This window comes from Odontesthes bonariensis, chromosome 9, assembly GCF_027942865.1.
Source record: "Odontesthes bonariensis isolate fOdoBon6 chromosome 9, fOdoBon6.hap1, whole genome shotgun sequence".
Classification (NCBI taxonomy): Eukaryota; Metazoa; Chordata; class Actinopteri; order Atheriniformes; family Atherinopsidae; genus Odontesthes; species Odontesthes bonariensis.
In genome coordinates, this window is record NC_134514.1 from 10,031,125 (window position 1) to 10,044,091 (window position 12,967).

General features: G+C 39.5%; 1 protein-coding gene across 4 annotated transcripts in view; it reads left to right on the forward strand.

Annotated features, from left to right (window-relative positions):
- LOC142388129 (cell adhesion molecule 2-like) overlaps positions 1-12,967 on the forward strand; it is a 216,020-nt gene that overhangs the window by 167,360 nt on the left and 35,693 nt on the right. For all 4 annotated transcript variants that reach the window (XM_075473053.1, XM_075473050.1, XM_075473051.1 and 1 more), the window contains one exon: positions 10,448-10,597. In XM_075473053.1, coding sequence (XP_075329168.1) covers positions 10,510-10,597 — 88 coding nt within the window. In that variant the 5' untranslated portion in view covers positions 10,448-10,509. The remainder of the gene's footprint in view (positions 1-10,447; positions 10,598-12,967) is intronic.

Sequence of the window (12,967 nt, forward strand, 5' to 3'; positions counted from 1 at the left end):
TCATCCTCCACTAACTCTCCTTTCTCCTCAACAGAGATGTTCCTCATTTTGCTCTTCTTTTGCCCTGGATTAGTAGTCACTAGATTAATCTGTCAATTATATATGCAACAATATTTTGTAATATTTTGGTTGTCAGAGTTGGAGCTGCATGCCATGTTTTTTTTCATGAGCATCCCATCAAAACGGAACCAAGAGATTTCACGAAAGCAATAGCCTTAAAACACTCAATTTACAGTGATTACCTGCTTTCTTCCTGGTCCCTTTAGGCACAGTCACAAAGAATTCTATCTTTGTCATCTTCACATTTTCTACATATCCACCCAGACCACAAGGTTAGCAAAAATCAATAGCCTCAGTATCATATGCTTTGCTTCTAATATTGTCACAGCTCAGATTCCATCAGGGTATGATCTGAGCTGCATTCAGATAGCAGCAGGAAAAGAGTCGGACTGAGATCAAATGAAATATTTTATTGCCAACGTGCATTCAACGCCCAGCCATTTCGAACATCTGTTTTCATATTTGAGCTCAACACTTGGTGCACATGCCTCCTCCCTGATGCAGAGGAGACACACCTTCATCTACTCTGTGGGCTCGCTCGACATGCGTTTTTGTAGTCCCACTTTAAAATCCAATCATCAAATGTTTGTGTTTACAATGATGCTATCCTCTTTCTGCATTTGCATTTCCACCTAATTTTAGCTGTGCAGGTAAATATTTGATTCATGAGGCAGTGTCACCTGATTCTGTATGAAAGTTAATGCCACCGTAGAGAGATGTGTCAGCAGCATTCTGAATGTGTGAAGCACAGCAAACAACTTGACTAATCTCATGTGTGCTGACATTGTGACTGATGATCAGTGTGCTGGTGGCCCACCTGAGGGCAGACCATAATCTCTCGGCTCAGGGTGATATTGCCAGGTTCAGCTTTTACTGGAGTGGCCTCTTTGCTGTAGGACAAAAAAAAAAAGGAAAAGAAAAAAGGGGGAAAGGCTCTCTTAGATCCATGTGATTGTCACTAGAAAATAAGTAAGAAAAAAAACCATTGTGGAACGGGAGATGACGAACAAGGGATAAAATATAGTTTTATAAGTTAAGCTCGTAAGCTGTATGATGTTGGAAATGTTTTGATTTAAATTAAGGGCACAAAAACAAACCCATTTAACTGATTAATTTAAGAGTGAAAATTGGTTTATTTTCAGCTCAGATTTCATCATCTTATGTTTTAAAGTATGAAGCGCTGCAAGGATGACTGTATTGCAAAGGGGGGGGGGACACTCATGATATTACATATTGATTTTTTCATTCACTGTAACATTTTATGGTATTCACAAATTAAAGGACGATAGTTGTCATGATTTAGAAGCAATGGGCAACCCCCTTTTTTTTTATGTTTGAAGCACTGAGAAACTGACTCAGTCAATGCCCAGAACTTATTTAGCCTTCAGAGCTGAAATGTTTTGCATTTAAGGGGTGGCCTATTACATCCCAGGGGGATGTTGCAAAAGTACAGGTTTATTCCTCATTTCATCGCTGAGTTGTCTTGAATCATCAGTGGAACAGACAGCCTTCATACCTCTGTAACTTTTACTGTTTGCTCCCTTTCATTGGGTTTTCTTTTACAGGAAAACCATGACTCAACACCACTGCACTAACTTGTATCGAGCTTTCTGCTCTTTCATACATACAGCACATTTAGTTATTTGCTTGATGTAAAAGCTACAATGTGGGGATTTTCATTGTATTTAGGGCCTTTTTGTTTGTTGATGTTAAATTGCAACACGTTTTGGATTTCATTTAGTTGTTTTGGTTTGTTGTGTCACTTATTAGCAATTTCTTTTCTTTGTTTTGGATATTTCTATTTTTCTATCACTTGTGAAGCATATTAGATAAGCAACGCTGCCAAATACGCTTGGTTGCCAAATATATTTGGCAGTTGCTGATACAACTCGATGGCCCTTTCCAAGTAAACTGTATCTGTGGGAAGCACAGCTTACATATAAACATAAGTACACATCTAAATGCACATTTACATGCACATTCATACAGCACATATGAGGTACAGGATACTACAAATATCAAAATATACCATGAGAATGTATTTGTCAATAATGGTTTACTGTTGAATTCATCTATTAAGTTTATAAATTTCCCTGAATGAATATTTTTGGTTTATCCTGGTGTTTGTTCCATTAAGTGGGTTGAATTTAACCATGCATTTATTATTTTTCAACTAAGAATAATATTTGGTATTGTCTATTTCTATTTCTTTTCTTTTTTTCTTCACAAATATCAGTTAAATCTTAAGCATCCTTTGCTGTGTCAGTCCTTCTGTCCCATCAGTGTGTGTAGGTGTGTTTGTAGCTCATATTTAGAGACAGCTGACAAGTGAAGCAAAAAACAAAGATGAAATGAGTAAGTAGCCAAGCTCTGCCATCGAGTGTCTTGTTGATGTTGGTGGAGAGTGCAGTCCAACACATTGTTCTGAATTCTTCCGTGAGTGTACAACTGGGTTGAAATCTGGAGACTTCAAAGGCCAAAGTGTACGATTCATATTTTTTTCATACTCATCAAATCATTCAGTGACCCTGCATGTCCTATGGATGGGGGCATCGTCAGCTTGTGAACACAAACACTTCCATCAAGGTTGAAATGTTTCATCAGAGGATAAAAGTGATCACTCAGAAAACTTTGTATTGATTAGTGTTGACCCTTCCCTCTTAGAGGACAAGTGAACACAAACTATGCCAGCAATGTGCCCCTGGATTCAACCACTGTAGAGATGAAGGGCTCAGATTTTCTTTTAATTTGTCACACGTCTGTACGTGGGCAATTGAGCTAATGATGAGTCTCTCAAAAGGGCTCAGCAGTTTGAAATACTGGTTACTAGCTTTTACAGGGAATGGAGCAAACACTGCCATATACTCATACTACTTTTGCTTTTTATTGATGTTTGCTTTTATTGATGTAAGCCCTGCTGGGTCCACAAATTTCCTTCGAGATCAATAAAGTGTCTGTCTGTCTGTCTGTCTGTCTGTCTGTCTGTCTGTCTATCTATCTATCTATCTATCTAAACTTGTTTGCATTGTGGGTTTTAGTCCTTTTACGATAATTTGCCACTTATAAAGTCTTATTCTTAATAACCATAACAGTACAAAAGACCTGAAAACTTCTAAATAAACACAGTCATTTGAGCTATTTTAATTAGCAGGAAAGATCTTGTATTTTTTTGTTTGCTTTTGATTGCTTGTTTGTTGCTTTTTGTTCCATTACAGTTTTTCTCTATTGGTTTGGCTCATTTCTTGAAACAGAAATTACATTATCAAAATAACATGGACAAATCTCCAAACCACCTCGCAATTGTTCACAACAGAATGGCATTTCTCATTGCTTTCATCAAATTGCAATTTTCTTAATACATGTGTCAATTGTTTCAGTGCATCTCTGCAAAAGATTAAGTACAAGTAGCCTACAGTTTGCACAGTTTGCCTACATTTAGCACATTTTCCAAGTGAATAGATTTTGGTGATCTGAACTCATTAGTTGATTCTTGGTCTAATGGTTCTTCTATCCAAAATATGTCAGCATGATTTCATTGTATAAGTCATCACATGCACAATAATCTGTTCAATTGTCAAAATGGGCCAAGAACATGATACCATCAATACCATATAGAATCTCGTGTAACATTTGATAAATTCATGACAGTAATTGACAATCAGGTGAAACTAGAACTTTACTAACGAATGAGTTTCAAGCACCTCAGGTGACCAATCAAATGGTAGGCATAGTTAGTTACCTGACAGATGCTGTCCATGATTGTGAGTGCTGCCAAACATGTAGGCCTATATAAAGAGCTTGACCTGGACCAATTTCTGAACATGGAGGCACCAGGCCAAGCAAATGAACAAGGGCAAGTTCCTGCTCGAGGAAGAGTAAGAAGAAGAAGAAGAGGAGGAGTGAGGATGCGTGGTGCTGGAATAGAGGGAAGAGGCCGAGGAGCACGAAGACACCGTGCTGTCCCAGATGAAATTCGGGCCACAATTATAGATCATGTCATCAACCATCGCCTCACAATGGCGGAGGCAGGTCGCAGAGTGCAGCCTAATGTGCCTCGCTCTACAGTCTCCTCCATCATACAAACCTTTCGCAGGGAAAACAGGTATGTACTTGCTCAATTATGGAATTGTATGATGTACAGGACACTGTTTAGAGTAATATTCCAGGCACTGTGCAGTGATGCATTATAGTTGTGGTTACTGTAAGCACTACAGTACATGTAAAACAACAATACAATTACATTGGTAACCCATTCTGTAAGAAAAACACAAGGCATATGAATACGAATTGTACTGTACAGTACAGTAATAGAGAGTTGTCCTTTGGATTCTATATCTAGGATTGCACGACAACCTCGCATGGGTGGCAGAGGAAAACTTCTCAGTGATCAACAAGAACAAGAGATCTGTAACATGGTGTTGGCAAATAATGCCATCACATTAAGACAGATCCGCACTGCCATTATTGAAGACAATGCCATATTCCACAATATCAACTCCATAAGCATCTCCACAATAGACCGGACATTGAAGAAGCATCACATGACCATGAAACAAATTTACAGGGTACCCTTTGAGAGGAACTCTGATAGAGTGAAAGAGCTACGGTACCAGTATGTAGAAGTAAGTCAGTTAGTGCTTGTCTATCGTCATAACCTTAACTGTAAATACTGTAAGTAGTGGTTCCTAAACTTTTTGGGCTTCTGTTCCCCCTTTACCTGATTTCAGATTTCCAAGTATTTGCTTTACTGTATCTGACATCAACATTTTGGCTAAAAACTGCAGCAGAAAACTACAGTTTACTGTATGATACAATTAGCATTATAATCCTTATATTGAAAGGGGTCAAGGAGCTGCAATTACTGTAATGTCTCCCAAGTACAGTAGCCTACTATAATACATACAACATTTCAGTACAGTAAATCTTCAGTATTTCCCTCTCCTTTCTGTCAAATACCCCCTGCAGTACCTCTGTGTAGGTCTATCCCTAGACACATATAGGATAGTCAAGGCAAGGCAAAATTTATTTACAGTATATAGCACATTTCCTGCTTAGAAGCAGTTCAGTGTGCTTTACAGAGTAAAATAAGTAAATAAAAACTGTGTGTGAAAACAGCTAAAAAGCACATGATGGGTACATGTAATTTTTTTACTCTAACTATTGCAGAGAATAATGGGATTGGAAGCAAATGAGACCCCTCACATCCTCGTGTTTGTAGATGAAGCCGGCTTCAACCTGGCCAAGGGGCGAAGATGTGGCCGCAACATTATTGGCCACCGGGCCACGGTGGATGTTCCAGGCCAGCGAGGGGGCAATATAACTATGTGTGCTGCCATTTCTGAGAATGGTGTGGCCACTCATGTCCCCACTCTTGGCCCATACAACACACAGAAGCTCCTCTTCTTCTTGGACCACCGTTATACTGATTTGGTCCCTGAATATGAGCGAGGTCTTCTTGAGTCTCACCTACCACGCTACGTGATTGTGTGGGACAATGTCAACTTCCATCGTGGTCCACTCATCAGGGCTTGGTTCACTATGCATCCAAGAATGATGATGGAGTTGCTCCCACCTTATTCCCCTTTCCTTAATCCTATTGAGGAGTTTTTATCTGCTTGGAGGTGGAGAGTGTATGAGCATCATGCTCAAGACCAAAGATCACTGCTCCATGCATGTTTAGACATTACAGGAGATCAGTGTAGGGGATGGTTGCGGCATGCACGGCGTTTCTTCCCACGTTGCATTGCAAGGGAAAATATACATTGCGATGTTGATGAGAATCTGTGGCCAGACAGACAGCAACGTCTGGACGGCCAGGAGGGTGAGGACAGTGGTCATGACAGCGACCAGTAAAGTGTTGCTATAGTGTTTTCTGTAAGCTGCAGATTTATTTACAGTACTGTAGGCCACATAATTTAAGCTTGTTTTTTTGTTTGTGTTTATATTACAGTATATGTGTGCTATGTATATTTTTCTTTTCCTTCTACAATACTATACTGTATGGAAGTTACTTACTTCACAGCATTTGTGTGAATAAAAATGGTTGGTATGAGTGTATTGTGTGTGCTTTGAGGCTACTCTTACTGTGAAACTTTTTTCCTTCAGTTTTATACACTATTGTATTCTGTTAGGTAGTCCTATGCCATAGTGACAAAACATCTAAACATTTTGACTTGTAGTGCTCACACAATGCCAAAAGGACAATGCTTTTTGGGGGCATTGACTATTTGAATGAGAAAGAAACTTCATTTTGACACATGGGTGAACTGTTTAGGGGGAGATATGAGCTTTTGCTGGTGAACCATGGTGTTTTGCTGAACCATTCAGTTTAGTTTTGCAAAAAGTACAAAAGAGTCTTGAAAACGTCCGGTCTGTTTCAAGAAATGAGCCTAGGCAATTGAGAAAGATCTTTGCAATTTGGGTGGCACTGACTCTTTACATGGGAAAGAAATCAGGTCTGAAGCATGGGTGAACAGTTTTGGGAGAAATATGAGCTTTTGCAAGTTAGCTATGGTGTTGTGCTGAACTATAAGAGTGTTATGCTAAATGATCTTAGAGTTTTGAGAATGTAATTTCTGTTTCAAGAAATGAGCCAAACCAATAGAGAAAAACTGTAACATGATATTACTGCAGTATCTCTCTTTTCGTACAAGATGTTAACCATGTACTGAGTTGTAATGTTAAGTGGCACATCATAAATTGCCTTAGTTTTGTGGTGGAATTACCTTAGCAGCTTCTTTAAAGGTTAGTGTACAGGGTTGCACAAATCAATGACGTATCTTCTAAACAGCTTGTGACTTCTCTCAGCATTGTTTTGCACCGTGGGAGCAAAGTCAGCCAAACTCTAATCACCATCTAAAGGCAGAAAAAAAAATAAAAAATCACTGCGGGTGAGGCAGGGAACCATATTCATGAACATAATAGGTAACAACCAGTAACCTACTGCTGCAGCCTCATCTGTCCGTATCACACAAACTACAAGAAGAATAAGAACAGCCTTTAATGGCCACATAGGCACAATTAAAAAACATTTCCACAACTTTCTTTTTTTTGGGAGGGTTTAATGTCTGGGCTGCACGGTGGTGTGGTGGTTAGCACCGTCGCCTCACAGTGAGAGGGTTCCAGATTCAACTCCCAGCTGGGGCCTTTCTGTGTGGAGTTTGCATGTACTTCCCGTGTATGCGTACTGGCTTCCTCCCACCATTCAACAAGCATGTTAGGTTAATTGGTGTCTCCAAACGTTCCTGTGAGTGTGTGTCTGGTTGTTCGTCCATCTCTGTGATGGACTGGTGACCTGTCCAGGGTGTACCCCGCCCGATGACTGCTGGGATAGGCTCCAGCCCCCTTGCGACCTGACTGATGGATTAAGTGGGTATAGGAAATGGATGGATGGATGGGTTAATATCTGTGAATATCTGTCTGTAAAGACAGAATATCTCATATCTGTTATTGCTTGTATTTAATCTGTTTTCAAAGCCTTTCCATGAGTAGTGAACAAGACACACTGTAAAGAGGAAAAGATAACTGGAGAGATGACAAGATAGAGAGATGGGTGAACAGGTGAATTAATAGATAAATGATATGAAAATGTCAAGATGGTATTTCTGCTCCTCATTTTATTGCACAACATAAAATTCCAGTCATTGTGGATTTAATTTTGTTACTTTTCAGGATGAAAGTTTTCATTATTGTTTTGAAAAAGCGACTGAGATTATGGTTCTGACCTGGCATTAAACACATAAAGTGCTCTACTCTGGTGGAATGAGTTCCCATCAGCGTTCATAGTCAACCTCTCCTTCACCCCTTGGTGACAATGGACTCCATTAAGACAATCTAGGTCAAGGAAGGTTCACAGACCTTTGGTTGTCCCATCCTTCTCTGCACCCATGTGCAAGCGGGACTAATGAAGCAGACAGTTGCTCCCTTAGTGGAAATATCCCTGCGGTGAACTGTACCCGGGAGAAACCGAGACAATGTCACCTTCAAATTCAGCCACGTGACTGTACAAATGGACACGAAAGCGAACCTGTAAAATCAAAAGAAAACATGTGATCCCATTACTTAGCTTGTGCACAGTGACATTTTTGCAGGCTTATACAGCTTCAAATATGAACTCAGAAGCTTTAATTCAGTTGTTGCTTACTGTCATACTTAAAGGGAGTGGTCTAGTCTGGCTCATATTAAGGGACTTTGTCTAATCACAATTCCCTTCAAAGCAGCATTGGCTTTAGACGTGTTTCTGAAGCTTGGTAGAGCTCAATAAAACACAGGAAGGATAGAAATGCTACTGCTATGTAATTAGGGGACTTTGCTGAGAGGACAAGAACAAATGTGCAATAAGAAGGTAAAATCCAGCAAGGCTGGGTGATTATGCCTCATTTGGATGTCTTCTGCACACTGTTATAGGGGCTGTTTCAGGGCACAGCAGTGGCTCGGATCGAAGGGCCACAGTATCTGGGATTTTGTGTCAATTTACCACCCAGCAGCAGCTCTCCACTCTACAACAGAACATGACTACCTCTAATTAGGCCAAGCTACCAATTAGGGCCCTGAAATAAGGCGACAAGGAAGTGACTCTGGGAAAGTAAAACCTACCATTGTCACCACCATGAAAAGAAACTACAATCCTCTGGTTCCTGCAGCTGCTGAAAGCTGAGGACCACATTCACCAAGCTCCCACTAAACAATTTTTGGCTGGCTGTGATGTAATTTAGATGTAAATGTAACAAAATGCAAATTTTGCCACAGGTGAATTTTGAACTGAGCATCAAATTGATGAAAAGACAAGGCTAATGCACAAATTTGTTCTGTTCTTGTAAAACCCAAATTCCCAAAAGGTTGGGACACAGAGCATCACACAAATAAAATTAGAATGCAACAGTGTGAATATATCATAAACAAATATTGGCAATCATTAATATCCTATTTGCTATAATAGAAAACAAATTAAATGTTGAAAGTGAGCCATACTAGTTTATGGAAGATTTTAGTTAATTTTGAATTAATGTATCAATACATCGAAAAAAAAAAGTTAAATAAAGGGTAAATAAAAGTCTGGAAAAGTAAATGATATTGAAAAAAAGATACAATTGCAAAACATGCTGAAACTAATCGGGTCAATTTACAATGAATCAGTATCATGATTAGGCATAAAAAGAACACCTCAGGGAGGCAGATCACTTTCAGATTCATGTTTCTCATTGCAGAACTGAAGAAATCTGCAGTAACTATTGGCCCTGTCCACACTAACAGACACACATGCAAACCGTGTTTTTGGTCAGAATTTTTAGAAATACTTTCCAAAGTGAATATTTTTTAAAAACTAAATTTTTATTGTGTATGCATGTGTAAACAATAAACTGAGATTGGGGGCAAATGAGCTCTCTTAACGCATGCCCACTGTTGATGTTATGAACATGCAGTGGAAACTATGACAAACATCCACAAATGCAGGTTAATGCTGTGTAATACAAAGAACCCACAGCCATCTTCCCTAGGTCAAAGCTCATTTGAACTGTTGAATGAATTGTTTTGTGGTCAGAAGAATCTAAATTCAAATTTCTTTTTGGAAATCATGGATACCTCGACCTCTGCGCTAAAGAGGTGAGGGACCGTCCAGCTCGTTATCAGCTCTCAGTTCAAAAGACTGCATCTCTGACGGTGTGACGGTGCTTTAGTGACTATGGAGCAGGCAACTTGCACATCTGGAAAGGCATCATCAGTGTTGAAAGGTATATACAGGTTTTAGAGCAACGTATGCTCTCACCCAGACAATTTTCAGGGAAGCTCTTGCATATTTCATCAAGACAATGCTTAACTTCACGCTGCTTTTACTACAATGGCATGGTTTCGTAGTAGAAAAGTCTGGGTGCCGGACTTGCCCGATTGCAGTCCAGACCATCCACCAATGAAAACGGATTTGTGCATCATGAAATTTAAATTACAGCAATAAAGACCCTGAACTGTTAAATCGTTATAATCCTCCATCAGACAAGAATGGGACAATAATCCTCTCCTAAAGGTCCAATAACCGGTCTCCTCAGTTCCCAGATGTTTACAGACTGTTGTTAAAAGAAGAGAGGATGCTACACAGTGACAAACATGGCCCTGTCCCATCTTTTTTCAGACATGTTCTGCCATCAAATTCAAGACGAACAAACATTTGTCATGATAAAGTACAATGCCACTCTTTAACATTTAACATCTTTATTGTGAACAAAATATCGGTTTGTGAGATTTGCAAGCCATTACATGATGTTTTTCTTTAGAAATAACGTAGAGTTCCAACTTTGTTGAAATCAGAGTTGTAAATGTGCTTATTAACAACCGGTCCAGAACAGCTTCGTGTCACGTCCATAACCTCAAACTCTGTTTTATGATACCACAGGCAGCCAGGGTCAGTTCCCCATCACTCAGAATGTGACGGTGGTGGAGGGGGGCACAGCCAACATGACCTGCCGAGTGGATTACAATGATAACACTTCCCTCCAGTGGTCAAACCCTGCACAACAAACTCTGTTCTTCGGGGACAAGAAGGGTAAGTGATATTCCCAGTGATAGTAACCCCAGTGATGAATTGTTAAGATATGATCAAAAATGTCTGAGGCAGTTATATTACATCAGTGTCATTAATTTTTCAAATTGTCAATGTTCAAACTTGTCCCTGCCTTCTTGCCTTCAAGCACACGATTTGACTGAATACACAAAAAAAGACACAAAATACATTTATTACCCGTGATGCAGACTTTTAATGAATGTACCATCCCATTGATGTCTCAGGGCACTAACTAAACAGAAAAAGATTGCTTTTGTGTCGTGCTTTTGTAATCATGCAACACTGACAGTGCTGTTTACAACAGTATAATGCCTGTGGATTGTGAGATGATTGGGCCTAATTAGTATCTTTGCTGCCCTACATTTGCATTACTGTTTCGATGTCATTCTGATATGGAAGTAGACTGTTGCAACTTAGTGAAACAAAGCCCCTAGAATGAATTATTATGTGCTCTCACCAGCCAAATCCAATTTGAAGGTGACAAAAGTCTGGATTTGATAAATTGGAATTTAGTTGAAAGGGAGCATACCAGTGGACTGGTCTTGTAAGGGTCGGGGTGTTCATCCGTCAGTGTTTCTCACAGCATATTACTCATTTCATTTATTCTGTAGCTGCTAATACAATATCATTGGTTCAGTGACTGAGGATGAACTTTCCCTTTGAATAACAATTGATAGGAGAGAGATGCCAAAGTGAACCAGCAGAAAGAGTCACAGTCTGGTTTGAAGAAATACTTTCTCCCTCACAACTGATTGGATTTAGTAATGAGGTCTAAGGTATCTTATCAGATTGAATTACTTCCAAATACAATTAGATGAAAGTTAAGTGAATCTTGAACAGTTAACGCTTGTGTGAATGGTGTAGGTGCAGGAATTCGAGCAGAAATCCCTGAACCAAAACTATTAAAATATAACTACTATTCTTTAGTACATTTTAGTTTAAACTGAAGCAATTATATCTCTTAGATTCTGTCATATTCCATTAAAGTAGCCAATTAACTGTCTTTTTCTCCCCACATTTTTCATTATACAAACCAGTAGTCTGTACCCATTTATAAATATTGGATGCTGCTACTGTGAAAAAGAAAGCACCCCCTCTTTCTATTCTAAACGTTTACTTTAAGTTACGGGACATAATGAAAAAATGGGTCTTTACCAGATTTTGAAATTAACCAAATACAACCTCGGCTTGAACAACAACCATGAAATACAAAAAAAGTGTAAGTATTCACTGAACAAGTGTTAGCCAAACTGAGCCTAAATGTGATTCAGCAGATCATAGAACCACCTTTACTGGAGGTAAGTACAAGTAATGGTTTTCTGTATGACATTATCAGTGCCTGATATCATTGAGGAGTCATTTTGGTCAAGTCTTCTTTACGACAGGTCTTTAGCTCTTTGAAGTTTGCGGGCATTCATTTATGCACAGCTCTCTTAAGGTCCCACCGCAACATTTCAGTCAGTCTGCGGTCTTGACTTTGACTGGACAATTGCTGCACGTTGATTTACACATTGCTGCTGTGCATGGGATTATTGTCCTGTAACATGACTCAGTTTTGGCTGAACTTCAATTGTTGGACAGATGACTTAAAGGGGAACTCCGGGGCATTTGAAGCGCAATCCCATTGCTAGAGGTTGTCAAATACTGACAGTAGGACACAGACTGGTGCAAATCGGCGCTCCCTGTGCGGCGATTGCGCTGTTTGCGCAGCCTGTCATGCTAGCCAAATACGTGGTGGCCAAGGGGCAAGTGCTAAACCTTCCACATAAAACAACAACTTGCACACTGCAGAAACGTCACACCACTTTATAAACCATCCGACAATAAAGTCACAAGCCTTACCATCAAAACCATATGCATGGTTCTCACATTACTGGCATGGGGACGTTACAAAACAACTTTATAAACAGCATGTCACTTACCGGTTGTTGGTATGCGCGCGCATGTGAAAGCCCAAAACAGTCAATGGACGATACTCCCATATCGAAAACAATTATCTTCTCTAGAAAAACTGTGTTCAAGTATTTAAAACATTACAACAATATTACTGGGCATGTATTGTGCCGATTTGCACCAGTCTGTGTCCTACTGTCAGTATTTGACAACCTCTAGCAATGGGATTGCGCTTCAAATGCCCCGGAGTTCCCCTTTAACATTTGACTCAAAAATACTGAGTTAATTAAATAACTAAGTTAGCAGAAAGAGGGTATCTGCTGCAACACTTCAGAGCAAGCCATAATTATTCTGTCTTTTTCTAACTGTACTGTCATCAGCTTGAACATTTAACATAGATATTGAGTCCTGCAGAGACTGGGATGTAGCTCTTGTTTTTTACAAACTATCTTGGCATAA